This window comes from Elephas maximus, chromosome 24 (genome assembly GCF_024166365.1).
Source record: "Elephas maximus indicus isolate mEleMax1 chromosome 24, mEleMax1 primary haplotype, whole genome shotgun sequence".
NCBI classification, from domain to species: Eukaryota; Metazoa; Chordata; class Mammalia; order Proboscidea; family Elephantidae; genus Elephas; species Elephas maximus.
The window spans coordinates 45,782,693-45,808,821 of record NC_064842.1 but is presented as its reverse complement, the minus strand read 5'-3'; the positions used below and the strand labels follow the sequence as shown (position 1 = coordinate 45,808,821).

Here is a 26,129-nt window from a genome sequence, read left to right as displayed (position 1 = left end):
TGAAACAGTGCATTTGGCAGTTTTTGAGAAGTAAACAGCAATAGAGATAAAAGCTTTTGTACTGCCTTCATCCGAGACACCAGATTGCACGTCATTTTGCATATTTATTTAATTGATTCTCACAACACGGAGAACGAGTATTTTCAATACACCTCTGCAAACTATCCCTTAGATTCTAAGAATGCTGTTCGCCTGGCAGATTTTGATAAGAGCACCAAGTGGGCTGGAGATCCACAGAAAATCAAGACAGATCTACAGGTAATTTCTAAAATCCAATTTACTTTTTCGTCTTTCTGCTTCCTCCCTCGTTTGTTCATGACCTTATTTCCTACACCCTATAGTAGAACATTCCTATTTTAATCAACAGAAAAAGAACATTATCTCTGATTTTAACAATGAATTTAGGGTTTAGGAATAGTGCCAGAACAGCCCCAAAACAGGGAATTCAGGTGTGTCAAATTAGGGATACTTCACCTCTAGCCCAGGGCCAAGACAGCAGTATCTTTTCTTTCTTTCTTGTTTATAAGCTGAGAGATGGAAATTAAGAAAAATTCACCCTCTAATCATAAAAGTGATGGGTACAGTGTTTGTTTTTAATCATAAAAGTGATGGGTACAGTGATGGTTCAGTGATATAATTCTCACCTTCCATATGGGAGATTCAGGTTTGATTCCCAGCCAGGACACCATACGTGCAGCCACCGTCTGTCTGTCAGTGGAGGCTTACCTGTTGCTGTGATACTGAACAGGTTTCAGCAGAGCTTCCAGACTAAGACAGACTAGGAAGAAAGGCCTGGTGATCTACTTCTGAAAAATTGGCTGCAGTGAGAACACTATGGATCACAATGATCCCTTTCTGTTGTACATGGGGTTCCCGTGAGTCAGGGGATGACTCGATGGCAGCTGGGAGCAACAACGACAATCATAAAAGTAATTGTCGATGTCTTGGGAGGTTCAAGGCTTTCGCCAGTAATGCTCATTGTCCTCAATCCCCTGCAGACAACGGCGTTTCACTGGGCCTCTTTCCAGGGGTCAAACTTTCAGTGTGGAGAGGGGAAGGTATAAAGGCTGGGTCTGTGTGGGGTTGGCTGTTGCTTTGGCCCCTTTCTATTTCTCACTGGAGCTCCCTCTTTTTCCACTAGCTAAATAAGTAAATAAATCAAGCATGCCACGCCAGGCTCTTCTCCAAAGAGATATCTTCTGCCTAAGGAGGAAGTAAACGAGGCTTCTCTTCCCACTCCCATCAGATGGGGGTGCCGAGCTCCTAAGGGGCCAAATACTAAGGTCCTTTGAAAACAACTGGGAGGAATGGAACCAGTCCCCAGCTTGAAAGAGACTAAGCTTTCACATAAGGTTAAGACCCTGAAACAGCCATGAGTACACCCCTGAAGGGAGATGGCTGCCCTCTGCAGACCAAGGCCCTGTTAGGGTGGTTCTCTTGGAGGAGAGCTTCCCAGGGTGGTGAGTTCTCAATCCAATGGGCAAGTGCTCTTCTTCCTCCATGTGTTTGGTCTCCTGCCTCTACAAGCTTTAAATTTTGGCCTTTGTGATTTGGTGACTTCAGATGTCAGCTCCTTCCCTGGTGCAGAGAGTTCCTAAGCTGGCTTCCTTCTCTGCCTCTTCTCTCTGTCATGGCCTAACCCTTGGGCTGTCACTGTATCCTCCCCCTGAAACCTGGACTGGTGGCATTATCTACTGCCTGATACGACCTTTGACTTTCCAAAGGTCTGGTTCCCAGATAGGCTCCTGGCATTCGCCTTGTTTAAAACATTCTCCATTTTTCCTGTTTATCTAAATTCTACCCATACTTCAAGACCCACCTCACACCTGTCTTCCTTCAAGAAGCTGCCTTGACAACTGTAGCCCAGGGTTACCTTTTCTCCTCAGAAACTTAAATTGTGTGGACCATGCACCACTTTGAAGAGTTCTCCAGGCACAAACTGGTGTCTTCTGTCCCTCACAAGTCTACAGACTCCTCAAGATTCCTTAAGTCTTGCATGGTTTATAGCCTGCACCACACCCTCCAAGGTCACCTGAACAGAGAGAGAATCTGTAAGCACCTGTGGCTTGATTTGTGTCTTCTGGCAGGCGCTTGGACGGCTGGTCCTATATGTGGTAGAGAAGGGAGGCATCCCTTTTGAGAAGCTGGAGGCTCTAGAGAATGAAAAGGTGGTTCAACGTTCTCCAGATGAAGAAACTAGAGATCTCATTCGTCGCCTGTTTTGCCCTGGGGAAAACTTGCAGACAATACTGAGTAACCTGCAGGGTCACCCCTTCTTTTGGAGTTGGGAGAGGTAAGTGAGCTTCAAGAATGAAGGTGGTGTGGGCAGGGGTCATGGCTGGGAATAAGCAAACCCTGCTTTCCTCTCAGCTTGGAACTTACTAGCTTTAGCTGTCTGTCCCTGAAGAGGTTACTTTACTTTTCTGTATTTTGGTTTTCTTTCCTGAAAAACAGAAGAAAAAAAGGTGCCTACTTCTCCTATTATGTGGAAATTTGGAAGACGTAGTACTACTGTTTTTTTTCTTTTAAATTATTGTGGTAAAATATATGTAACATAAAAGTTGTCATTTAAAAGATTTTTTCCCTTTTTGGGGGCCTTCAGGGGAAAGTTTATAGAACAAATTACTTCCCATCTAATAGTTGACATATAAAGTATTTCATGACCTTGGTTTCATTCCCCACAATGTGTCACCACTCTCCCCATTCCTGCCCTGATTTCCCCATTTCTTTTGCCCTGATTATCTCCCCCTTCCTGCCTTCTCTCGGGTGTTATTGTTTATCTTATGTGCTTGTCTATTATTTCTCTGGGTGGTGGTCTTTGGAAATTACTTCAATTCCAGGTCAATTCCAGATGTCTTAGAGCTGTCCTCTCAGTGGTTGCTCTAATCTGTGTCAAACCAGCAAGCTGGTCTTTTTTGTGAGTTTGAGTTTTTTTTTTATCTTTATTGTGCTTTAAGTGAAAGTTTACAAAAAAGTCGGACTCTCATACAAAAATTTATAAACACCTTGCTATATACTCCTAATTGCTCTCCCCATAATGAGACAGCACACTCCTTCCCTCCACTCTCTCTTTTCATGCCCATTTGGCCAGCTCCTGATCCTCTCTACCCTCTCATCTCCCCTTCAGACAGGAGATGTCAACATAGTTTCATCTACGTGTTCCAAGAAGCTCATTCTTCACCAGTATCATTGTCTATCCCATAGTCCAGTCCAATCCCTGTCTGAAGAGTTGGCTTTGGGAATGGTTCCTGTCTTGGGCTAACAGAAGGTCTGGAGACCATGACCTCCGGGGTCATTCCAGTCTTAGTCAGACCATTAAATCTGGTCTTTTTATGAGAATTTGAGGTCTGCATCCCACTGCTCTCCTGCTCCCTCAGGGGTTCTCTGTTGTGTTCCCTGTCAGAACAGTCATGGGTTGTAGCCGGGCACCATCTAGTTCTTCTGGTCTTAGGCTAATGTAGTCTCTGCTTTATGTGGCCCTTTCTGCCTCTTGGGCTCATAATTACCTTGTGTCTTTGGTGTTCTTCAATCTCCTTTGCTCTTAGATGGCCACTTGCTAGCATTTAAGACCCCAGACATCACTCCCCAAAGTGGGATGCAGAATATTTTCTTAACAGATTTTATTATGCCAATTGACTTAGATGTTCTCTGAAACCATGGTCCCCAAACCCCCACCCCTGCTACGCTGGGCTTTGAAGCATTCAGTTTATTCAGGGAACTTCTTTGCTTTTGGTTTAGTCCAGTTGTGCTGACCTCTCCTGTGTTGTCTGTTGTCTTTCCCTTCACCTAAAATAGCTCTTATCTACTATCTAATTAGTGAAAACCCTCTGCCTCCCTCCCTCCCCCTTCTCATAACCATCAAAGAATATTCTCTTCTCTGTTGAAACTATTTCTCCAGTTCTTATGATAGTGGTCTTATACAATAGTTGTCCTTTTGCAGCTGACTAATTTCACTCAGCATAATGTCTTCCAGATTCCTCCATGTTATGAAATGTTTCACGGATTCATTATTGTGCTTTATCGATGCGTAATATTCCATTGTGTGAATATACCATAATTAATTCATTCATTCATCCATTGATAGGCACCTTGGTTGCTTCCATCTTTTTGCAGTTGTAAACAGTGCCTCAATGAACATGGGTGTGTGTATATCTGTTCATGTAAAGGCTCTTATTTCTCTAGGATATATTCCAAGGAGTGGGATTGCAGGATCGTATGGTAGTTCTATTTCTAGCCTTTTAAGGAAGTCCCAAATCGATTTCCAAAGTGGTTGTACCATTTTACATCCCCACCAGCAGTGTATAAGTGTCCTAATCTCTCCACAACCTTTCCAACATTTATTATTTTGTGTTTTTTGGATTAGTGCCAGCCTTGTTGGAGTGAGATGGAATCTCATTGTAGTTTTGATTTGCATTTCTCTAATGGCTAATGATCCTGAGCGTTTCCTCATGTATCTGTTAGCTTCCTGAATGTATTCTTTAGTGAAGTGTCTGTTCATAGCCTTCGCTCATTTTTGATTGGGATATTTGTCTTTTTGTTGTTGAGTTTTTGCAGTATCCTGTAGATTTTAGAGATCAGATGCTGATCGGAATGTCATAGCTAAAAACTTCTCCCCAGTCTGTAGGTGGTCTTTTTACTCCTTTGGTGAAGCCTTTGGATGAGCATAGGTGTTTGATTTTTAGGAGCCCCCAGTTATCTGGTTTCTCTTCTGCATTGTTAGTAATGATTTGTATGCTGTTTATGCCATTTATTAGGGCTCCTAACATTGTCCCTATTTTTTCTTCCATGATCTTTATCTTTTTAGATTTTATATTTAGGTCTTTGATCCATTTTGAGCTCGTTTTTGTGCATGGAGTGAGGTATGGGTCTTGTTTCATTTTTTTGCAGATGAATATCCAGTTATGCCCACACCAATTGTAAAAAAGACTGCCATTTCCCCATTTAACTGACTTTGTGTCTTTGTCAAATATCAGTTGCTCATATGTGGATGGATTTATGTCTGGATTCTCAATTCTGTCCGATTGGTCTATGTATTTGTTGTTGTACCAGGCTGTTTTGACTGCGGTGGTCTTATAATAGGTTCTAAAATCAGGTAGAGTGAGGCCTCCCACTTTGTTCTTCTTTTTCAGCAATGCTTCACTTATCTGGGGCCTCTTTCCCTTCCGTATGAAGTTGGTGATTTGTTTCTTCATCTCATTAAAGAATGTCCTTGGGCTTGGAATCAGAATTGCATTGAATGTATAGATCGCTTTTGGTAGAAAAGACATTTTTATAATGTTAAGGCTTCCTATCCATGAGCAAGGTATGTTCTTCCACTTATGTAAGTCTCTTTTGGTTTCTTGCAGAAGTGTACTGTAGTTTTCTTTGTATAAGTCTTTCACATCTCTGGAAAGATTTATTCCTAAGTATTTTATCTTCTTGGGGGCTACTGTAAATGGCATTGATTTGGTGATTTCCTCTTTTATGTTCTTTTTGTTGGTGTAGAGGAATCCAACTGATTTTTGTATGTTTGTCTTGTATCCCGATACTCTGCTGAACTCTTATATTAGTTTCAGTAGTTTTCTGGAGGGTTCCTTAGGGTTTTCTGTGTATAAGATCATGTCATCTGTAAATAGAGATACTTTTACTTCTTCCTTACCAATCAGGACGCTCTTTATTTCTGTATCTTGCCTCATTGCTCTGGCTAGGACCTCCAGCACAATGTTGAATAAGAGTGGTGATAAAGGGCAACCTCGTCTGGTTCCCGATCTCAGTGGGAATGCTTTCAGACTCTCTCCATTTAGGATGATGTTGGCTGTCAGTTTTGTATAAATGCCCTTTATTATGTTAAGGAATTTTCCTTCTATTTGTAGTTTGCTGAGATTTTTTATTATGAATGGGTGTTGAACTTTGCCAAATGCCTTTTCTGCATCAATTAATAAAATCATGTGGTCCTTGTCTTTTTGTTTTATTTATATGATGGATTACATTCATTGTTTTTCTAATGTTGAACCATCCCTGCATACCGGTATGAATCCCTCTTGGTCCTGGTGAATTGTTTTTTTTTTTGATATGTTGTTAAATTCTATTGGCTAGAATTTTGTTGAGGATTTTTGCATCTAAGCTCATAAGGGATAGGTCTGTAATTTTCTTTTTTTGTGTGTGTGTGTCTTTACCTGGTTTTGCTTTCAGGGATATGCTGGCTTCATAGAATGAGTTTTGGAGTATTTCATCCTCTTCTATGTCCTGAAATACCTTTAGTAGTCATGGTGTTAATTCTTCTCTGAAAATTTGGTAGAACTCTGCAGTGAAGCTGTCTGGAACAGGGCTTTTTGTTGTTGTTGTTGGGAGTCTTTTGATTACCTTTTCAATCTCTTCTTTTGCTGTGGGTCTATTTAGTTGTTCTACCTCTGTTGGTGTTAGTTTAGGCAGGTAGTGTGTTTCTAGGAGTTCATTTGTTCTAGGTTTTCAAATTTGTTAGAGTACAATTTTTCATGGTAATCTGATATGATTCTTTTAATTTCAGTTGGGTCTGTTGTAACAACACCCGTCTAACTTCTTATTCAGGCTACTTCCTTCCTGTCCTGTTTTTCTTTTGTCAGTTTGGCCAATGATTTATCAATTTTGTTAACTTTTTCAGAGAACCAGCTTTTGGTCTTGTTGACTCTTTCAATTATTTTTCTGCTTTCTATTTCATTTAGTTCTGCTCTAATTTTTATTATTTCCTTTTTTCTGGTGCCTGAGGGTTTCCTTTGTTGCTTTCTTTCTATTTGTTCTAGTTGTAGGGATAATTCTTTGATTTGGGTTCTTTCTTCTTTTTGTATGTGTGCATTTATTGATATAAAATGACCTCTGAGCACTGCTTTCGTTCTGTCCCAAAGGTTCTGATAGGAAGTATTTTCATTCTCATTGGATTTTATGAATTTCTTTATTCCATCCTTAAAGTCTTGTATAACCCAGTCTTTTTTGAGCAGGTTATTGTTCAGTTTCCAAGTGTTTGATTTCTTTTCCCTGCTTTTTCTGTTATTGATTTCTATTTTTATGGCCTTCTGGTCAGAGAAGATGCTTTGTAATATTTCAATGTTTTGGATTCTGCTAAGGCTTGCTTTATGACTTAATATGTGGTCTATTCTAGACAATGTTCCATGTGCACTAGAAAAGGAAGTATACTTGGCTGCTGTTGGGTGGAGTGTTCTGTATATATCTGTAAGGTCGAGTTGGTTGATTGTGGCAGTTAGATCTTCTCTGTCTTTATTGATCTTCTTTCTGGATATCCTGTCCTTCCCTGAAAGTGGTGTGTTGAAGTCTCTTACTATACTTGTGGAGCTGTCTATTTCCCTTTTCAATGCTGTTACAGTTTATTTTTTGTATCTTGCAGCCCTGACATTGGGTGCATATATAAACTTAATATGGTCATATCCTCCTGGTATATTGTCCCTTTAATCATTATATAGTGTCCTTCTTTATCCTTTGTGGTGGATTTAACTTTAAAGTCTATTTTGTCAGAAGTTAAGATTGCCACTCCTGCTCTTTTTTGATTGTTGTTTGCTTGATATGTTTTTTTCCCATCCTTGGAGTTTTAATTTGTTTGTGTCTCTAAGATGTGTCTCTTGTAGGCAGTATATAGATGGATCATGTATTTTTTATCTATTCTGCCACTCTCTGTCTCTTTATCAGTGCATTCAGTCCATTAACTTTCAGTGTAGTTATGGGTAGGTTTGAGTTTAGTGCTGTCATTTTGATGTCTTTTTTTGTGTGTTGTTGACAGTTTCTTTTTCCCGCTTAATTTTTTGTGCTGAGCAGTTTATATATTGTCTCTTCTTCTTGTTCATTGTTGTTGATTTTGTTTCTGCTGAGTCTCTATTTTTTTCTTGTATTTTATTTTGATGAGTAGGATAGTTAGTCTCCTTTGTGGTTACCTTAACATTTACCCCTATTTTTCTAAGTTTAAACCTAACTTTTATTTCTTTATACAGCCTTGTCTTCCTCTCCTCATGAAATATCTTTGACTACAGTTCTTAGTCCCTCTTTATTGTTTTAGTGTTGTCTTCTTTTACATAATAACATTACTGTTTCCCTGTTTTGAGGGTTTTTTTTTAATCTTGATTTATTTTTATGATTTCCCTGACTGGGTTAACTTCTGATTGCTCTGTCCAGTGTTCTAGTCTTGGGTTGATACATGGTAGTGTTGATTTTCTAATGAAAGAACTCCCTCTGGTATTTCTTGTAGTTTTGGTTTGGTTTTTTTTTTTATTATTATTAACTTTTATTGAACTTCAAGTGAACGTTTACAAATCAAGTCAGTCTGTCACATATAAGTTAATATACATCTTACTCCTTACTCCCACTTGCTGTCCCTGTAATGAGTCAGCCCTTCCAGTCTCTCCTTTCGTGAAAACTTTGGCAGCCTCCAACTCTCTCTATCCTCCCATCCCCCCTCCAGACAGGAGATGCCAACACAGTCTCAAGTGTCCACCTGATATTATTAGCTCACTCTTCATCAGCATCTCTCTCCCACCCACTGTCCAGTCCCTTTCATGTCTGATGAATCATCTTTGGGGATGGTTCCCGTCCTGTGCCAAAAGAACGTTTGGGGACCATGACCGCCAGAATTCCTCTAGTCACATCCAGACCATTAAGTATGGTCTTTTTATGAGAATTTGGGGTCTGCCTCCCACTTATCTCCTGCTCCCTCAGGGGTTCTCTATTGTGCTCCCTGTCAGGGCAGTCATCGATTGTGGCCGGGCACCAACTAGTTCTTCTGTTCTCAGGATAATGTAGGTCTCTGGTTCATGTGGCCCTCTCTGTCTCTTGGGCTCTTAGTTGTCGTGTAACCTTGGTGTTCTTCATTCTCCTTTGCTCCAGGTGGGTTGAGACCAGTTGATGCATCTTAGATGTTGGTTTGGTTTTTATGAATTCCCTAAACTTCTGTTTATCTGGAAGGGTCCTAATTTCACCTTCATATTTGAGAGACAGTTTTGCTGGATATATGATTCTTGGCTGGCAATTTTTTTCCTTCAATGTTTTATATAAGTCATCCCATTGCTTTCCTGCCTACCTGGTTTCTGCCAAGTAGTCCAAGCTTATTCTTATTGACTTTCCTTTGTAGGTGACTTTTCGTTTATCCCTAGCTGTGCTTAGAATTCTCTGTTTATCTTTGGTTTTGGTAAGTTTGATTATAATATGTCTTGGTGACTTTCTTTTAAAACTTACCTTATGTGGAGTTCGATGAGCCTCTTGGATAGATATCTTCTCATCTTTCACAATATCAGGGAATTTTTTCTGTCAACAAATCTTCAACAATTCTCTCTGTATTTTCTGTTATCCTTCCCTGTTCTGGTACTGCAATCACTTGTAGGTCATTTCTCTTGTTAGAGTCCCAAATGATTCTCAAAGTTTCTTCATTTTTTAAAATTCTTTTATCAGATTTTTCTTCAAATATATTGGCGCCAAGTGTTTTCTCTTCAAGGTCACCAATTCTGCCTTCCAGTTGCTTGATTCTGCTCCTCTGACTTTCTATTGAGTTGTCTAATTCTGTAATTTTATTGTTAATCTTTCTGAATTTCTGATGCCATCTGTCTATGGATTCTTGCAGCTTATTAAATTTTTCATTATATTCTTGAATAAACTTTTTAATTTCTTGAACTGTTTTATCCGTGTGTTCCTTGGCTTGTTCTGCATATTGCCTTATCTCCTTCCTGATGTCTTGAAGAGTTCTGTATATTAATCTTTTGAATTCTGCATCCGGTAATTCCAGGAAGGTGCCTTCACCCAGAAGATCCTTTGATTCTCTGTTTTGAGAGTTTGTTGAAGTGATCATGGCCTGTTTCTTTATGTGGTTTGATATTGACTGTTGCGTCCAAGCCATCTATGTTATTGTATTAGTTTATTTTATGTTTGGTTACTGTATTCTAGTTTCTTGCTTTGTTTTGTTTTGATATGCCCAAATGGGTTGCTTGAGTGAACTAGCTTGATTATTTTTGTCTTTGGAGCTTTGACATCCTGTCGCCAGATGGCTAGAACTGTTATCAGGCATATGAGTTTATAAGTTCCTTCACTTTTATTGTGTGGATTCAGCTCAGGTGTCCAGGTAGCTGGTCATCAAGTGTGTGGTACAGGCTCTGTCTTACAGTCTTAGAGGGGCAGGGCTGATTGGTGTAGGTACTGGTGTCTGGTTGCAGCAGGGGATCATGCTCTGAACAAAGCAGGGGCTGAAAACCATCCCCTGAGTGTCTCTGAGGAAAGTGCACCCCTGCTCCCTACAGTGTACAGGTGGGTGGGTTCTGCAGATGGACCATGGGCACCCAGTGCTTTTGGTTGTAAGGACTGGGAGGTACCAGTTATTCTTGGACCCCTGTCACTGGGAGACCTGAGTGGAGCCACCAATCCTTAGGCCCCTGATGTTGGGAGGTAAGGACACTGTTTAATAGGCAAAGCAGTATCAAATATCAAACACCCACCTCTCCACCGCACAGCTTAAACAGTTGCAGTCTGCCAGCAAGGGCCTGTTCTCCTGAAATAAGCCCACACAGGTCCGTGCAGTGGGGAAAGTTATTCAAAGTTAATGGACCATTTATGCCTGGACAGGAACCACTTCTGTCCTGAGCTCCCCAGGTTAGTGGATTGGCAAATTATCTTTTCCTCCTGTTGTGAATTTACTCCTTCTCCAAGGCTGGGAGAATGGCTCCAGGAGCTCAAATGGGCCTATCTTGGGCCCAGGGAAATCAACAGCCACTGAAGCTGGCCTGGGGGTGGAGGTCGCGGTGAAATATACGTAAGTACTTAGCTTTAGGTGAGAGTGCTGTTCTTCTCTGGTTCCGGAGGTGTGAGTAGGCTGTGCAGCTGGCTGCTTCTCCCTGGGGAAACTGCGGTCGAACGCTACCACCAGCCCACCGGAGCCACTCCTGGGAATGGTGCCTGAGGGATTCTGGCGATTCAGGCCTGGTAACTCCTCACTGCTTCTGAACAGTCTTTCCCTCCCCCTGCCACTCAGGCCATTTTCTAACTTTGCATTTGATGTTCAGGGCTCCTAGCTTGTCATAAATGTAATGATTTCACTTGATTTTTCAGGTCTTTGTTGTAAGAGGGATCGTTGGAAGCATCTGGCTATTCCGTCATCTTGGCCCCGCCTCTGAATCTTTTGTTCTATAATTTTCTCCCGCCCAGCCCAGGATCCTCTGTTATGATCCCAGTCAGAGCAGTTGGTAGTGGTAGCTGGGCACTGTTTAATTCTTCTGATCTTGGGGTCATGTAGGCTGTGGTTCATGTGGTCCATTAGTTCTTTGGACAAATTTCTCCCTTGGGTCCTTGGTCTCCTTCACTTACCCTCACTCCAGATGGGAAGAGATCCATAGCTGTATCTTAGATGGCCACTCACAAGCTTTTAAGATCCCAGTGGCTACTCACTAAAGTAGGATGCAGAACATTGGCTTTATGTTCTATGTTGTGCAGATTGACATAGATGTCCTCCAATTTTATAGTTCTTTGTCTTCTAGCCTAGGAACTTCATCCATGAGGTGTTTGGTTATATGTAGGAGGTTTCCTTGACTTTGTACCTTGTGTGTTCTATATCATGTATGTAGAATCTAGAATCATGTATGTAGAAATGTCTACCACCAAACCTGTATTTTCTGGTGGGTGTATTCCTTGACATCCTCCCACAGCTCTTGGCCTATCTATCTACCTATCTGTCCATTCATAAATTATTATTTGTTATTACTATTGCTGCAGGATTGTCTAAGATTGTCTAAGCTATGTTTTTGGTTTTTTTTTTATGTAGTTGCCCTTTATTCTTATGCTTCTCTCCATGTCCTCTCTTGTCTTGGTCATATTATATTGACTTCCCTCATATAATATATTACCTTTCCCTTCACCTATATCAGTTTTTGTCTTCTATCTAATTGGTGATTTTCCCTACCTTCCCTGGTAACCACCAAAGATTTTTTTTTCCTTTTTTCCTGTGTGTAAACCTTCTGTTGTTACTTTATAGTAGGTGTCTCACACAATACTTGTCCTTTTGTGATTGGCTTATTTCACTCAGCATACTGTACTCCAAATTCATGCATGTTATGAGATGTTTTGCAGATTTGTCATTATTATTTATCATTGCATAGAATTCCATTGTGTGTATGTACCACAGTTTTTTAATCCATTCATCTGTTGATGGCACTAAATCATTTCTTAAGTATGTAATTCAGTGACAGTCGTTACATTTGCCATGTTGTGCAACCATTACCCCTACCTATTTCCAACCCTTTTTCATCACCACAAAGAGAAACTCTGCACACACCAAACAATAACTCCCCATTTCCCCTCCCCCCTCAACTTATGGTAACTGCAATCTATTTTCTGTCTCCAATGCATTTGCCTATTCTATTTTATATAAGTGGGCTCATATAACGTCTCTCCTTTTGTATCTGACTTATTTCACTCAGCAATATTTTCAAGGCTTATCCATGTCATAGCATGTATCAAAATTTTATGGCCAAATAATATTCCATTCTATGTATATACCACATTTTATTTACCTATTCCTCTGTTCATGGACACTTGGGCTGTTTCCACCCTTTGTCTGTTATGAATACTGCTTCAGTGAATATTCGTGTATGTGTATCTGTTGGAGTCCCTGCTTTCAATTCTTGTGAGTATATATATGCCTAGTCGTGAAGTTCCTGGGTCATATGGTAGGTATATATTTAAGTTTTGAGGAACCACCAAACTTTTCCACAGTGGCTGTACCATTTTACATTCCCACCAACAATGGACAGGAGTTCCAATTTCTCCACATCCTCTCTAACACTTACTATTTTCCATTTGTCTGATAATAGCCATTCAAGTGGGTGTGAGGTGGTACCTCATTGTGGTTTTGATTTTCATTTCTCTAAAGACTAATGATGTTGAGCATCTTTTCGTGTGTTTACTGGCTTATTGTATATCTTCTTTGGAGAAATTTCTATTCAAGTCCTTTGCCTATTTTTTTGATTGGGTTGTTTTATTACTACTTTTATTAAAAATAAAAATCTGACAGTTTTCTTTTTTCTGGAAAGGATAGAATGATCATGATAATTCTGTCATCCTCAGCCGCTATAGGACCCTTCGAGACGTGGGAAATGAATCTGACATCAAACGACGAAAAACTAAAAGTGTCATCCTCCAAATATTGGAACTGAGGACATCTAAACATTCCCTAAGTTTTGGCACGTGGACTACTAAGGTACAAAAAATTTTTATGGTCTGGGGGTTATTTCAGGAATAAGAATTTGTATAACGGGGTCCTTATCTCTTCTGACAAGTGGTTCTAAATGTTTTATGTTAGTTTTTTCAACTTGTCTTATACCCTGGGCCTGGACCAACCAACCAGGGGATGAAAGAGGTGATATTTCTTCCTTACCTTGCCCTACCCAAGCCCCCTTTGCCATCTTGGGCCTTTGTCCCCCCTTTCAGGGGTTGGCCCCTCCTCTTTCCTCCAGGCCTCAGACCCTCCTGATACACTCTTATCCAGGTGCCCCCTTAGAAGGGCCTTGTCCCAGCCTATGGATCTTTTCCTTTGCTGTGGCTTTTTCCTTCAAGCCTCGTTCTCTGAGAAGGGTCTGACTAATAATCCTACTACCATTGTGAAAGAGCAGCCAATTAGGTAGACCACAGCCCAAAGGGGGAACTCCACCATGAGCTGAGTCTGTCCTGTAAGACCCGCCACCTCCACTTCCTGCGAAGAGCCCAGCCCTGAGGACCCACATCCAGACCTTCTCTGGCCGAGAAGACGAACTGCAGAGAAGAGATGATCGTTCAGATGTCTCTTCTCCAAGAAAAGTTTCACCTAACTTGAGCAAAATAAAAGGAAACACTATAAAATTAATCGCCTTCTTGATCTAGTCAGTACTATCAGACCTTCAATTATTATTAATTAACAAATATCTATCAAGTCCCAACTATGTATCAGTCCCTAGCCAGACCATGAAGATACAGAGGAGAATACAACATGAGCTCTGTGGGTAGGGAAAAGCAAAGAAGTAATGGCTAAGTGATGTGAGATGAGTACCCCAGAGACACATGCAAAGTATCGTGGGAGGTTCCCCAATCTCCAGGTCTTCAACTGTGACCAATATTGCCCTGATCTAGGCCTGACCTAGGACTCTGTTTCTCCTCTTTGTTTCTGGTTTTCATATTGCTTTCCTTCCCTTTCTTGTCTCTAGAGTTCACATCACTCTCATAATTGCTGGCTTAGTGTCTGTCTTGCCTGTTAGTCTGTAAGCTCCATAGGAGTAGGGGCTATCCTTCGTCTCGTCTGTTGTTGTATCCTTAGCATGGATAAATGTGCTGTGACTCTACAAAATGAAAATCTATAAAACAACTAAAACTTAAAGTTGTTGAGACAGAGAACTTTGAAACCAGAGCATGATATTTCAGTATTTTTACACAAATAACTTGCATGTTACATGTTTTTGCCAACCACATGGCCCCTTTGTGAATTATCTTCCTAGGTGTGCTATATGCGCATTATATGTTTGGGTGTGTTATTTTAGAAAAAAATACGATAATAGCTTATAATTACGTAGTGCTCACTAAGTGCCAGCTATTGTGTTAAGCATTTTACAGATGTTACCATGTTACCAGAGTGAATCCTTATAACAACCTCTGGGGCAATTAACTCCATTCTGAGGCACAGATAAATAATTTTTCCAAAGGCACAGAGCCAACAGTGGGTGAAGCAGGACTGGAAGCTAGGCAGTCTAGCTACAGAAGCCATGTGCATAAGCCAGTCCACTACAAAAAGCTAGGATGGCTCAGGTCCACCAACTCATTTGATTGCTGAGGGGATCTAGGCACAGAGTCAATACTTGACTGACTCAGGCTTGGACAGCCAGAGTGGCAGAGCTAGGAAGGAAGCCCTGTCCTTTTGTTTCCCAGTCCAATGGTTCTGTTCCCTATATATCAATGACATATTGAATTTTGATGAACTTTAAACTCTGTTTAAACTCTGTTTTAAACTATTTCTTAAAATGTATTTAAACATATTCTTATAAAAGCAATTCACTTGGAAAATAGTGACACAAATTTAAAGTTACTTAAAATCTCACCTCCTAACAGAACCACTTAGCATTTTGGTGAACAGTATTTAACAGCGTTTACTTCCATTGTTTTCTTTCTATCAATTTGCTTTGTTAATTAGTGGCAATCGCACCACACATTGAAATTTGTAGCTTGCCTTTTCCTGTTAGCATCCCATCTATATTTATTTTGTGTCGCGACCTCATTTTTTTAAAGTAGTTTTCTTTTTTTTTGAATTTTTATTATGCTTCAAGTGAAAATTTACAAATTAAGTCAGTCTATCATACAAAAATTTATATACACTTTGCTATTTTTTTTTTTTGCTATATACTCCTCCCCCACGTGTCTGTCAGTTTCTCATACTATGGGGACTTGTGTGTTGCTGTGATGCTGGAAGCTATGCCACCGGTATTCAGATACCAGCAGGGTCACCCATGGAGGACAGGTTTCAGCTGAGCTTCCAAACTAAGACAGACTAGGAAGAAGGACCTGGAAGTCTACTTCTGAAAAGTATTAGCCAGTGAAAAGCTTATGAATAGCAGCGGAACATTGTCTGATATAGTGCTGGAAGATGAGGCCCCCAAGTTGCAAGGCACTCAGGAGATGACTGGCGAAGAGCTGCCTCCTCAAAGAAGAGTCGACCTCAATGATGTGGATGGAGTAAAGTTTTTGGGACCTTCATCTGCTGATGTGGCATGCCTCAAAATGAGAAGAAACAGCTGCATACATCCATTAATAATCAGAACCTGGAATGTACAAAGTATGAATCTAGGAAAATCAGAAATCGTCAAAAATGAAATGGAATGCATAAACATCAATATCCTAGGCATTAGTGAACTGAAATGGACTGGTATTGGCCATTTTGAATCAGACAATCATATAGTCTACCATGCTGGGAATGCCAACCTGAAGAGGAATGGTGTTACGTTCATCATCAAAAAGAACATTTCAAGATCTATCCTGAAGTACAGTGCTGTCAGTGATAGGATAATATCCATATGCCTACAAGGAAGACCAGTTAATATGACTATTTTTCAGATTTATGCACCAACCACTAGGGCCAAAGATGAAGAAATAGAAGATTTTTATCAGCTGCTGCAGTCTGAAATTGATTGAACATGCAATCAAGATGCATTGATAGTTACTGGTGATTTTAATTCAAAAGCTGGAAACAAAGAAGAAGGATCAGTAGTTGGAAAATACGGCCTTGGTGATAGAAACAATGCTGGAGAGCCAATGATAGAATTTTACAAGACCAACAACTTCCTCATTGCAAATGCCTTCTCCCACCAACATAAACGGTGACTCTACACATGGATCTCACCAGATGGAACACACAGAAATCAAATTGACTACAGCTGTGGAAAGAGATGATGGAAAAGCTCAATCATCAGTCAGAACAAGGCCAGGGGCTGACTGTGGAACAGACCATCAATTGCTCTTATGCAAGTTCAAGCTGAAACCGAAGAAAATCAGAGCAAGTCCACGAGAGCCAAAATATGACCACCTGAATTTAGAGACCATCTGAAGAATACATTTGACGTATTGAACGGTGGTGACCGAAGACTGGATGAGTTGTGGAATGACATCAAGGACATCATCCATGAAGAAAGCAAGAGGTCGTTGAAAAGACAGGAAAGAAAGAAAAGACCAAGATGGATGTCAGGGGAGACTCTGAAACTTGCTCTTGAGCATTGAGCAGCTAAAGCAAAAGGAAGAATTGATGAAGTAAAAGAACTGAACAGAAGATTTCAAAGGGCAGCTTGAGAAGACAAAGTAAAGTATTATAATGACATGTGCAAAGAGCTGGAAATGGTAAACCCAAAGGGAAGAACACACTCGGTGTTTCTCAAACCGAAAGCACTGAAGAAAAAATTCAAGCCTCGAGTTGCAATAGTGAAGGATTCTATGCGGAAAATGTTAAACGACGCAGGAGCATCAAAAGAAGATGGAAGGAATACACAGTCATTATACCAAAAAGAATTAGTCGACGTTCAACCATTTCAAGAGGTAGCATATGATCAGGAACCAATGGTACTGAAGGAAGAAGTCCAAGCTGCTCTGAAGGCATTGGCAAACAACAAGGCTCCAGAAATTGATGGACTATCAATTGAGATATTTCAACGAATGAATGCAGTGCTGGAGGTGCTCACTCGTCTATGCCAAGAACTATGGAGGACAGCTTCCTGGCCAAATGACTGGAAGAGATCCATGTTTATGGCTATTCCCAAGAAAGGTGATCCAACCGAATGTGGAAATTATAGAACAATATCATTAATATCACATGCAAGCAAAATTTTGCTGAAGATCATTCAAAAATGGCTACAGCAGTATATCGACAAGGAACTGCCAGAAATTCAGGCTGGTTTCAGAAGAGGACGTGGAACCAGGGATATCATTGCTGATGTCAGAGGGATCCTGGCTGAAAGCAGAGACTACCAGAAGGATGTTTACCTGTGTTTTGTTGACTATGCGAAGGCATTCGACTGTGTGGATGATAACAAATTATGGATAACGTTGTGAAGAATGGGGATTCCAGAACACTTAATTGTGCTCATGAGGAACCTTTACATAGATCAAGAGGCAGTTGTTCGGATAGAACAAGGGGATACTGATTGGTTTAAGGCCAGGAAAGGTGTGTGCCAGGCTTGTATTCTTTCACCCTACCTATTCAACCTGTATGCTGAGGAAATAATCTGAGAAGCTGGACTGTATGAAGAAGAATGGGGCATCAGGATTGGAGGAAGACTCATTAACAAACTGCATTATGCAGATGACACAACCTTGCTTGCTGAAAGTGAAGAGGACTTGAAGCACTTACTCATGAAGACCAAAGACCACAGTCTTCAGTATGGATTGCACCTCAACATAAAGAAAACAAAAATCCTCACAACTGGACCAATGAGCAACATCATGATAAACGGAGAAAAGATTGAAGTTGTCAAGGATTTCATTTTACTTGGATCCACAATCAACAGCCATGGAAACAGCAGTCAAGAAATCAAAACATGTATTGCGTTGGGTAAATCTGCTGCAAAGGACTTCTTTGATGTGTTGAAGAGCAAAGATGTCACCTTGAAGACTAAGGTGCACCTGACCCAAGCCATGGTATTTTCAATTGCATCATATGCACATGAAATCTGGACAATGAATAAGAAGGCAGAAGAAGAATTGATGCCTTTGAATTGTGGTGTTGGTGAAGAATATTGAATACACCATGGGGTGCCCGAAGAATGGATAAATCTGTCTTAGAAGAAGTATAGGCTGAATGCTCCTTAGAGGCCAGGATGGCGAGACTGCGTCTTACATACTTTGGACATGTTGTCAGGAGGGATCAGTCTCTGGAGAAAGACATCAAGCTTGGCAAAGTACAGGGTCAGTGGAAAAGAGGAAGACCCTCAACGAGGTGGACTGACACAGTGGCTGCAACAATGGGCTGAAGCATAACAACGATTGTAAGGATGGCGCAGGACCAGGCAGCATTTTGTTCTGTTGTGCATAGGGTTGGTATGAGTCGGAACGGACTCGACGGCACTTAACGAGAACAACAAAAACAAATATACTCCTAATTGCTCTCTCCCTAATGAGACAGCCCGCTCCTTCCCTCTACTCTCTCTTTTTGTGCCCATTTCGCCAGCTCGTGACCCCGTCTGCCATCTCATCTCCCCTCCAGATAGCAGATGCCAACATAGTCTCAAGTGTCTACTTAATCCAAGAAGCTCATTCTTCACCAGCATCTTTTTCTGTCCCATTGTCCAGTCCAATCCCTGTCTGAGGAGTTGGCTTTGGGAATGGTTCCTGTCTTGCGCTAACAGAAGGTCTGGAGACCATGACCACCGGGGTCCTTCTAGTCTCAGTCAGACCATTAAGTCTGGTCTTTTTACGAGAATTTGGCATCTGCATCCCACTGCTCTCCTGCTTCCTCAGGGGTTCTCTGTTGTGTTCCCTGTCAGGGCAGTCATGGGTTGTAGCCGGGCACCATCTAGTTCTTCTGGTCTCAGGCTAATGTAGTGTCTGCTTTATGTGGCCCTTTCTGTCTCTTGGGCTCATAATTACCTTGTGTCCTTGGTGTTCTTCATTTTCCTTTGCTCCAGGTTGGTTGAGACCAATTGATGCATCTTAGATGGCCACTTGCTAGCATTGAAGAACCCAGACGCCACTCTCCAAAGTGGGATACAGAATGTCGCCACCACATTTTTGCATGTTTTGTTTGTTTGTTTGTTTTAGATTGACCAAACTGTTATGACAAAAATGAACGAGTTCTATAAAAACAGAAGGAATTACTACTACCACGACACTGTGGGTGATCTGCTGAGGTTCATCCGGAATCTGGGAGAACATATTAATGAAGAAAAGAATAAAGAGTAAGCATTGTTTTCGTTCCTGTAATTCAAGAACAATTTGAAAAATCCAATTCTAAATTTAGATCCACTGTTTGATGGAAATTCGGAAACTTAATTTGATGAGAGCAGTTAGTCCCTTCTCTTCGGGCAAAGGACTGTCACGGGGCCACACAGTTAGTGATGGATATGCGAAATAGGCTATCATCTTCCTTGTCAGCTTTTGCTGTACCCCCTTGAACAGCAGGTTAGTGACTTCCTTGTGTGAGGAAACACAAGGGAACTGGGCAGGTGAGTGAGGTGAACGTGAAATAACAAAAGTCTAAAACTAGCCCCGTGTTAGTAAAAGTCAACTTTGCTACCAAGAACATTACCTACAAATTTCCCACCGGGGGGAGGGGGTGGGGGGAGAAAAAAAAAAAGGAACCCTTTTCAGTTTCCAGAGCTGTTTTCTTTTCCAGGGCTGTTTTGAAATCGTAGATAAAGGATTGCGAAATTATATTTTCTCCATTTATGCATGATAAAGCTGAGGTTCAGAGAGATTAAGTCTCCAAAGATTGCACCATTTGTTGAGGTGTCAGGATCTGCATCTTGCTCTGTCAGATTCCAAAGTCCTTGTTTATCCTGCTGTAGAAATCAAGGGAGCAGGGAGGTCCCCGGGGCCAGATGCTGTGAGGGAGGAAGAAGGATTGGGGACAAGCATGCCAAACCATTTGTTTCATTTCAGCATGAAGTTGAAAATTGGAGATCCTTCCTGGTATTTTCAGAAGACGTTTCCAGATCTGGTGGTCTATGTCTACACGAAGCTACAGGACACAGAATACAATAAGCATTTCCCCAAAACCCAGGATCCTCATAAGCCTCAGTGTGATGGAAGTAGTGATGGTGGACAAGCTAGGGGCCCTGAGTGCTGACTGAGCCTTCCCTGAGTTCATGGACAAGGCACTTATCAGCTATGTAATCCTTGGCAAGCCCCAATTCTCTGGGCCTCTGCTCTGTAACCAGGTTGGTGCTTGTGAGGCATGGGTTGCATAGCTCATTGTTAGTTCCTGGCACAGTGACACCTGGCATTCTACACGTGTTCATAACCAAAACAGTTTATACCCAAACCTCCCTAGCTAGCTTCAGCAGGTAAAGCTTAAGAGTGAACCACCCAGGCCCTTTGTGTTGTAGGTTTCATGTAAATTATCTCCTGTAATCCTCCCAGCCTCCCTGCAAAATAGGGTTTTGTGTCCCCCTTTAAGAACCAAGGAAACAGAGAGTTTAAGATACTTGACCAAGATCATATAATGTTTATAGAGCAGTGGATAAATGGTTGTGGTACTATTGCTGTGGTGTGCCCATGAGCTAAAATACCAGTCCTGAACTCTTCTGGGTGAGACCCAAAAGGAATATGTCAAAGGAGCTCCAGAGAGCTCATTCATTCACTCACTATTTATTGAGCGCCTATTCCAATGATCTGAACACTAATTGTATGGATTCCAGTCCTTCTAGAACCACCTGCACTGATTTTCCATGACCTTAAGGTAGTAGTTTCAACTGGGGGGAATTTTGCCCCCCAGGGCCATTGACGATGTCTGGAGACATGTTTGGTTGTTACAACTGGGGCAGGGATGCTACTGGAACCTTGTGAGTAGAGGTTGGGATGCTGTTAAACAGTATATGATGCACACAACAGCTCCCTGTGACAAAGAATTATCTGGCCCAAAATGTCAGTAGAACTGAGGTCGAGAAACTCTGCCTTAAAGGGGCGGGAAGCTTTTGACCTGGCTGGTGCCTAGGACCATAGCGTGTGTGGACCACTCCCAGAACGATTGGCGTTTGATTTGCTGTTGGATTTGTACTGAAACAGTTCCAGTGTTACCCCCTCAGGAAGTCTTCCGACCACCCTCACAGCCCCATCACAGTCTGAGTAGTCCTCCTAGGCTCCCTGGCACCCAGAGCCACAGAAAAGCCTGCATCTCTCCACCTTGTGGTTTTGTTGTCCCCACTGGAGTCTAAGCTCCTTAGGGTCAATGAGTACCTTTTTTTTGAATTTGTACCTTAACCACCTAGTGAAGTGTCTGTCACATGACAATACTTAATAATGTTCATTGAATGATGAATGAGTCATCTTTGTACAGAAATCATAATATGCCTTACATTTTTATGGTGCTCTGTATTTCATAAGGAAACCCTAGTGGCGTAGTGGTTAAGATCCAAAAAGGTCTGCAGCTCGAATCCACCGGGTACTCCTTGGAAACCCTATGGGGCAGTTCTACTCTGTCCTATAGGGCCGCTATCAGTTGGAATGGACTCGATGGCAACAGGTTTTTTTTTTTATTTATAGACTAAATTGGCATTTTTTAAAAATTAATTTTTATTGTGCTTTGAGTGAAAGTTTACAAATCAGGTCAGTCTCTCATACAAAAATTTACATAAACCTTGCCATACACTCCTAATTGCTCTCCCTCCAATGAGACAGCACAGTTCTTCCCTCCACTCTCTCTCCTCGTGTCCATTCGGGTAGCTTCTGGCCCCCTCTGGCCTCTCATCCCCCCTCCAGACAGAAGATGCCGACATAGTCTCATGAGTCCACTTGATCTGAGACGCACATTCTTTGCCAGTGTCATTTTCCATCTGCTGTTCCAGTCTAATCCCCGTCTGAAGAGTTAGCTTTGGGAATGGTTCCTGTCTTGGGCTAACAGAAAGTCTGGGGACCATGGCCTCTGAGGTCCCTCCAGTCCCAGTCTGACCGTTAAGCCTGGTCTTTTTATGAGAATTTGGGGTCTGCATCCCACTGCTCTCCTGCTCCCTCAGGGTTTGTGTGTTGAGTTCCCTGTCAGGGCAGTCATCGCTTGTGGCCGGGCACCGTCCAGTTCTTCTGGTCTCAGGCTGATGTAGTCTCAGGTTTATGTGGTCCTTTCTGTCTCTTAAGCTCATAATTACCTTGTGTCTTTGGTGTTCTTCATTCTTCCTTGCTCCAGGTGGGTTGAGACCAATTGATGCATCTTAGATGGCCACTTGCTAGCAGTTCAGACCCCAGATGTAAATCAGCATATTTTATCTCTTTTAGTTTTTGGAAGAATCCTGTAAGGTAAATGTTGTTATCCTCATTAAGGTTAAAAATATGTTGATTTACTCTGTGACCTATAGCTAGGAAGTGCCATTGTCTTGATTTGAACCAATTTTCTGGCACTAAGTCTGATATTTTTTCCACTTGTCTTCATGGTAGTACTGAAGATAGAGCTTTGTAATAGAGAACCTAGGAATACACTATATCTTAGGTTCTTTCTGAAAAGGAAGTGGTCCATTAATGGATAAATGGGTGTCACTGAATGAAGATAAGAAGTTCTGGAAGAAACAAACTTAGGGCTTTTCTCAAAGATTTTATGAGCTGCAAGATTGCTTTAGGCTTTAAAACAAAGCTTTGGTTTCCTGATTTGTACTGAGTACCTGGTATGTAATCAAAATGCCCATTTGTGAAGTTTATTCAATAAAACTCTGAATCACCTTATTAAGCCTGATTTTTCTCTGAGTGAAATTTCCACTTTGGAGAGTAGTGGTATCTTGGAGAAGTTTTAAGAAAGGGCAACCTGCTCTTTAATAATGGGAAATGGAGCAGATTTTCAGAACCACAATTATTCCTGAACAATGTGGCCCCTGGGTGTCCTTGCAGAGAGAGAAGGAAGGAACTGATGATTTTACCCTCTGCTTTAATTCTCTAAGGGTCTCTTGTCACACACTAGATATTTCTTACTCAGTTATCATTACCACAAACATAGTTACACAGACAAGAGCGGAGGTTGGTAAACAAGCAACCAGTGAGATGACGATGGTAAAAAGAAATAAAGGCCATCTGACCACTAATGATTTGTTAACTTTGACATACTGTTACTTCATTGAATAGATTTTGCTTGTAAAACAAATAATAAAGTAATAAAGTAACCACCTATGGAGAATCTACAGTGTCCCAGTGACTAATGCTTATACATATGACATCTACCAATATCCATGATAATTTTATAAAAGGCTACTAAAGCTAGAAAGGATTTGTAAGTCACCCAAGTTCATACAGGTAGTAAGCGGAAGAGCCAAGATGTAAACCCAGGTCTGTGAGTCCATAGGGTGTGGGGTCCTTCTGAAGTGACACAGACGACAAGCTCAGGCAGGCTGGACTGATCACTGTGTGATCAGTCCTTCATCGGTTTTTCTCCAGTGCAACCTAGGAGGTCAAGGTTACTGATGACCTTCATAGTGCCAAATCCAATGGTTACTTCTCTGTCTTAGTCAACCTCACTGCAGTATTTGGTTCAGCTGACTACTCTCTTGCTGTTGAAATACTGTCTTCTTTGGTTTCCTCAACAACATGCTCACCTGGTTTTCATCTTCACTAGTTGCTCCACCTCAATGTTTTTTGCTGATTTTTTCTGTGTTGGAGCGCTAGCATAGCGGTTAAGAGATTGGCTGCTTAATCATAAAGGTTGGCAGTTCAGATCCACAAGATGCTCCTTGTAAAGCATAGGGGGACAGTTCTACACTGTCCTATAGGGTCACTATGAGGGAACTGTTTGTTGTTTTTTTTTTTTGATTCTGTGCTCAACCTCTTCACATGGAGTGCCCACCAGTGGCGAGTCTAGGGTATTGCAGCAGCCCTAGGCACGTGGCGCCACCGAGCTGTTTCTATTAACCCAGAAAGGCTCTATGTCCTACCTCAAGCACGGTAATGTGTTAGTCAAAAGATTAACGAGCGCGACTTGTATTTTTGAGCTGATATTACGGTAAAGTTATCTAAAAGAGGGGTGCCCGATGTTTGGACAGGGGCGCAATTTCAGTGTTTGCCACAGACGCCATTTTCCACAAATACACCGCCTGCCAAACCGGTTTAATAGAAACTGCTCAGTGGTGCCGTGTGCCCGGGGCTGGTACAATACCTGCCATACTCTAGTTCAGCATCTGTTGTGCCCTAGACTTAATCTTTAAGCAATTCTCTTTTTTCCTTTTCTCCCTAGATAATCTCTTTGAATAGTATGAGAAGTATTATCATAAATAGGAAGATGGTATCCAGGTTTTGAAATTTAGCTTCTTCCTCTTGATGTTACAGTCACCCACCTATTTGCCTCTAAACTGTTTTGTTTGGTTCTTTTTTTTTTCTTCTGCTACCTGCATCCAATCTATTAGCAAGTCCAGTTGATTCTATCACAAAAATAGATACCAAATCTGTTAACAACCCTTTATCTTCACAGCTTGGTTCAAGCCACCATCATTTCTCATTTGGTTTGAAACAAAAGCCTTACAGTTGATCTTCCTGCTTCCATATTTGTCCCCTATAATACATTCTCCACAAAGAGATCTTTAAAAAATGCAAATCAGATTAGGTCACTTCCCTGCTTAAAATCTTCCAATGGCTTTCCATTACAGAACCTAATAACCAATATATATATAAAACTTTGACAACTTAACAACAAAAAAAAAACCCAATCATAAAATGGGCAAAGGACTGGAATAGAGATTTCATTGAAGAGGACATTCAAATGGTCACCAAACACATGAAAAGATACTTAGCATCGTTAGCCATCAGAGAGATGCAAATCAAAACCACAATTAGATAACATTTCAGTTCCACTAGGATGGCTAAGATAAGCAGACAAACAAAAAAACCCAGAAAACAACAAAACAACAAACATTGGGGAAATTGAAACTCCTGCTCATTGCTGGTGGGAATGCAAAATGTCATAGCCATCATGGAAAACAGTGTGACAGTTCAAAAATAAAACTACCATAACCAAAAACCAAAAACCAAACCCAGTGCCGTCGCGTCAATTCCAACTCATAGTGACCCTATAGGACAGAGTAGAACTGCCCCATAGAGTTTCCAAAGAATGCCTGGTGGATTCGAACTGCCGACCCTTTTGTTAGCAGCCGTAGCGCTTAACCAGTACGCCACCAGGGTTTCCAGAACTACCATATTACCCAGAAATTCCACTGCTAGGTGTATATCCAAAAGCTTTGAAAGGAGAGGGTCAGAGACTTGTACACTAATGTTCACTGCAACACTATTCAAAATAGCCAATGTGCGCAAACAACTTAAATGTCCATCAACAGTTGAATGAATAAACAAAATGTGGTACATATGTGCAGTGGAATACTACTCAGCTAGTAGGAGAAATGAAACCTGGATACACGCAACGATATGGATGGAGTGGAAAACATTATGCTAAATGAAATAAATCAGTCACAAAAGGACAAATATGGTATGACCTTACTTATATAAAGAGACAGGAAAAGACAAATGTGCAGAGAACAAAGTTTATTAGTGGTTATCGGGGGGAGGGAAGGAAGGGGACGGGGGACTTAACGGTAATGGAAATATCATGGTGATTAAGGGTAGGGTTGTACAACCAATTATTGTAATTGCTGTCAATAAGTTGTACACCTGTAAAAAGTTGAGTTGGCAAAAGTTTTGTGATATATTTCCAACAACAATGACAGAAAAAAAAAAAAGAAAGAAAGAAAGAGTAGCTGCTGAGGCTGATTGTGTAAAACCAAACACCTCACAGGATTTGATTCCTTGGTTTGGAGGTTTAGAGTCATGATTTCATGGAAAATCCCAGTTAATTGGCCTAATAACCTTTTTAGTACCTCTATTCTACATCCTAGTTTGATGTGTAGTGCCTGGGATCTTAAAAAGCTTGCAAGCAGCCACCCAAGGCAGAGCAATTGGTCTCTATTTGCCTGGAACAATAGAGGAAGAAGGAGAGTCAGGAATAGGAGGAGAATATA

At 41.2% G+C, this 26,129-nt stretch overlaps 1 protein-coding gene across 1 annotated transcript in view; it reads left to right on the top strand.

Moving 5' to 3' along the window:
• RNASEL (ribonuclease L) overlaps positions 1-25,654 on the top strand; it is a 35,608-nt gene extending 9,954 nt beyond the window's left edge. Inside the window, exons 3-7 of the mRNA XM_049868318.1 lie at positions 173-258; positions 2,088-2,293; positions 13,060-13,192; positions 19,255-19,391; positions 20,095-25,654. Coding sequence (XP_049724275.1) covers positions 173-258; positions 2,088-2,293; positions 13,060-13,192; positions 19,255-19,391; positions 20,095-20,281 — 749 coding nt within the window. The 3' untranslated portion in view covers positions 20,282-25,654. The remainder of the gene's footprint in view (positions 1-172; positions 259-2,087; positions 2,294-13,059; positions 13,193-19,254; positions 19,392-20,094) is intronic.
• The last annotated feature ends 475 nt before the right edge of the window (positions 25,655-26,129 follow it).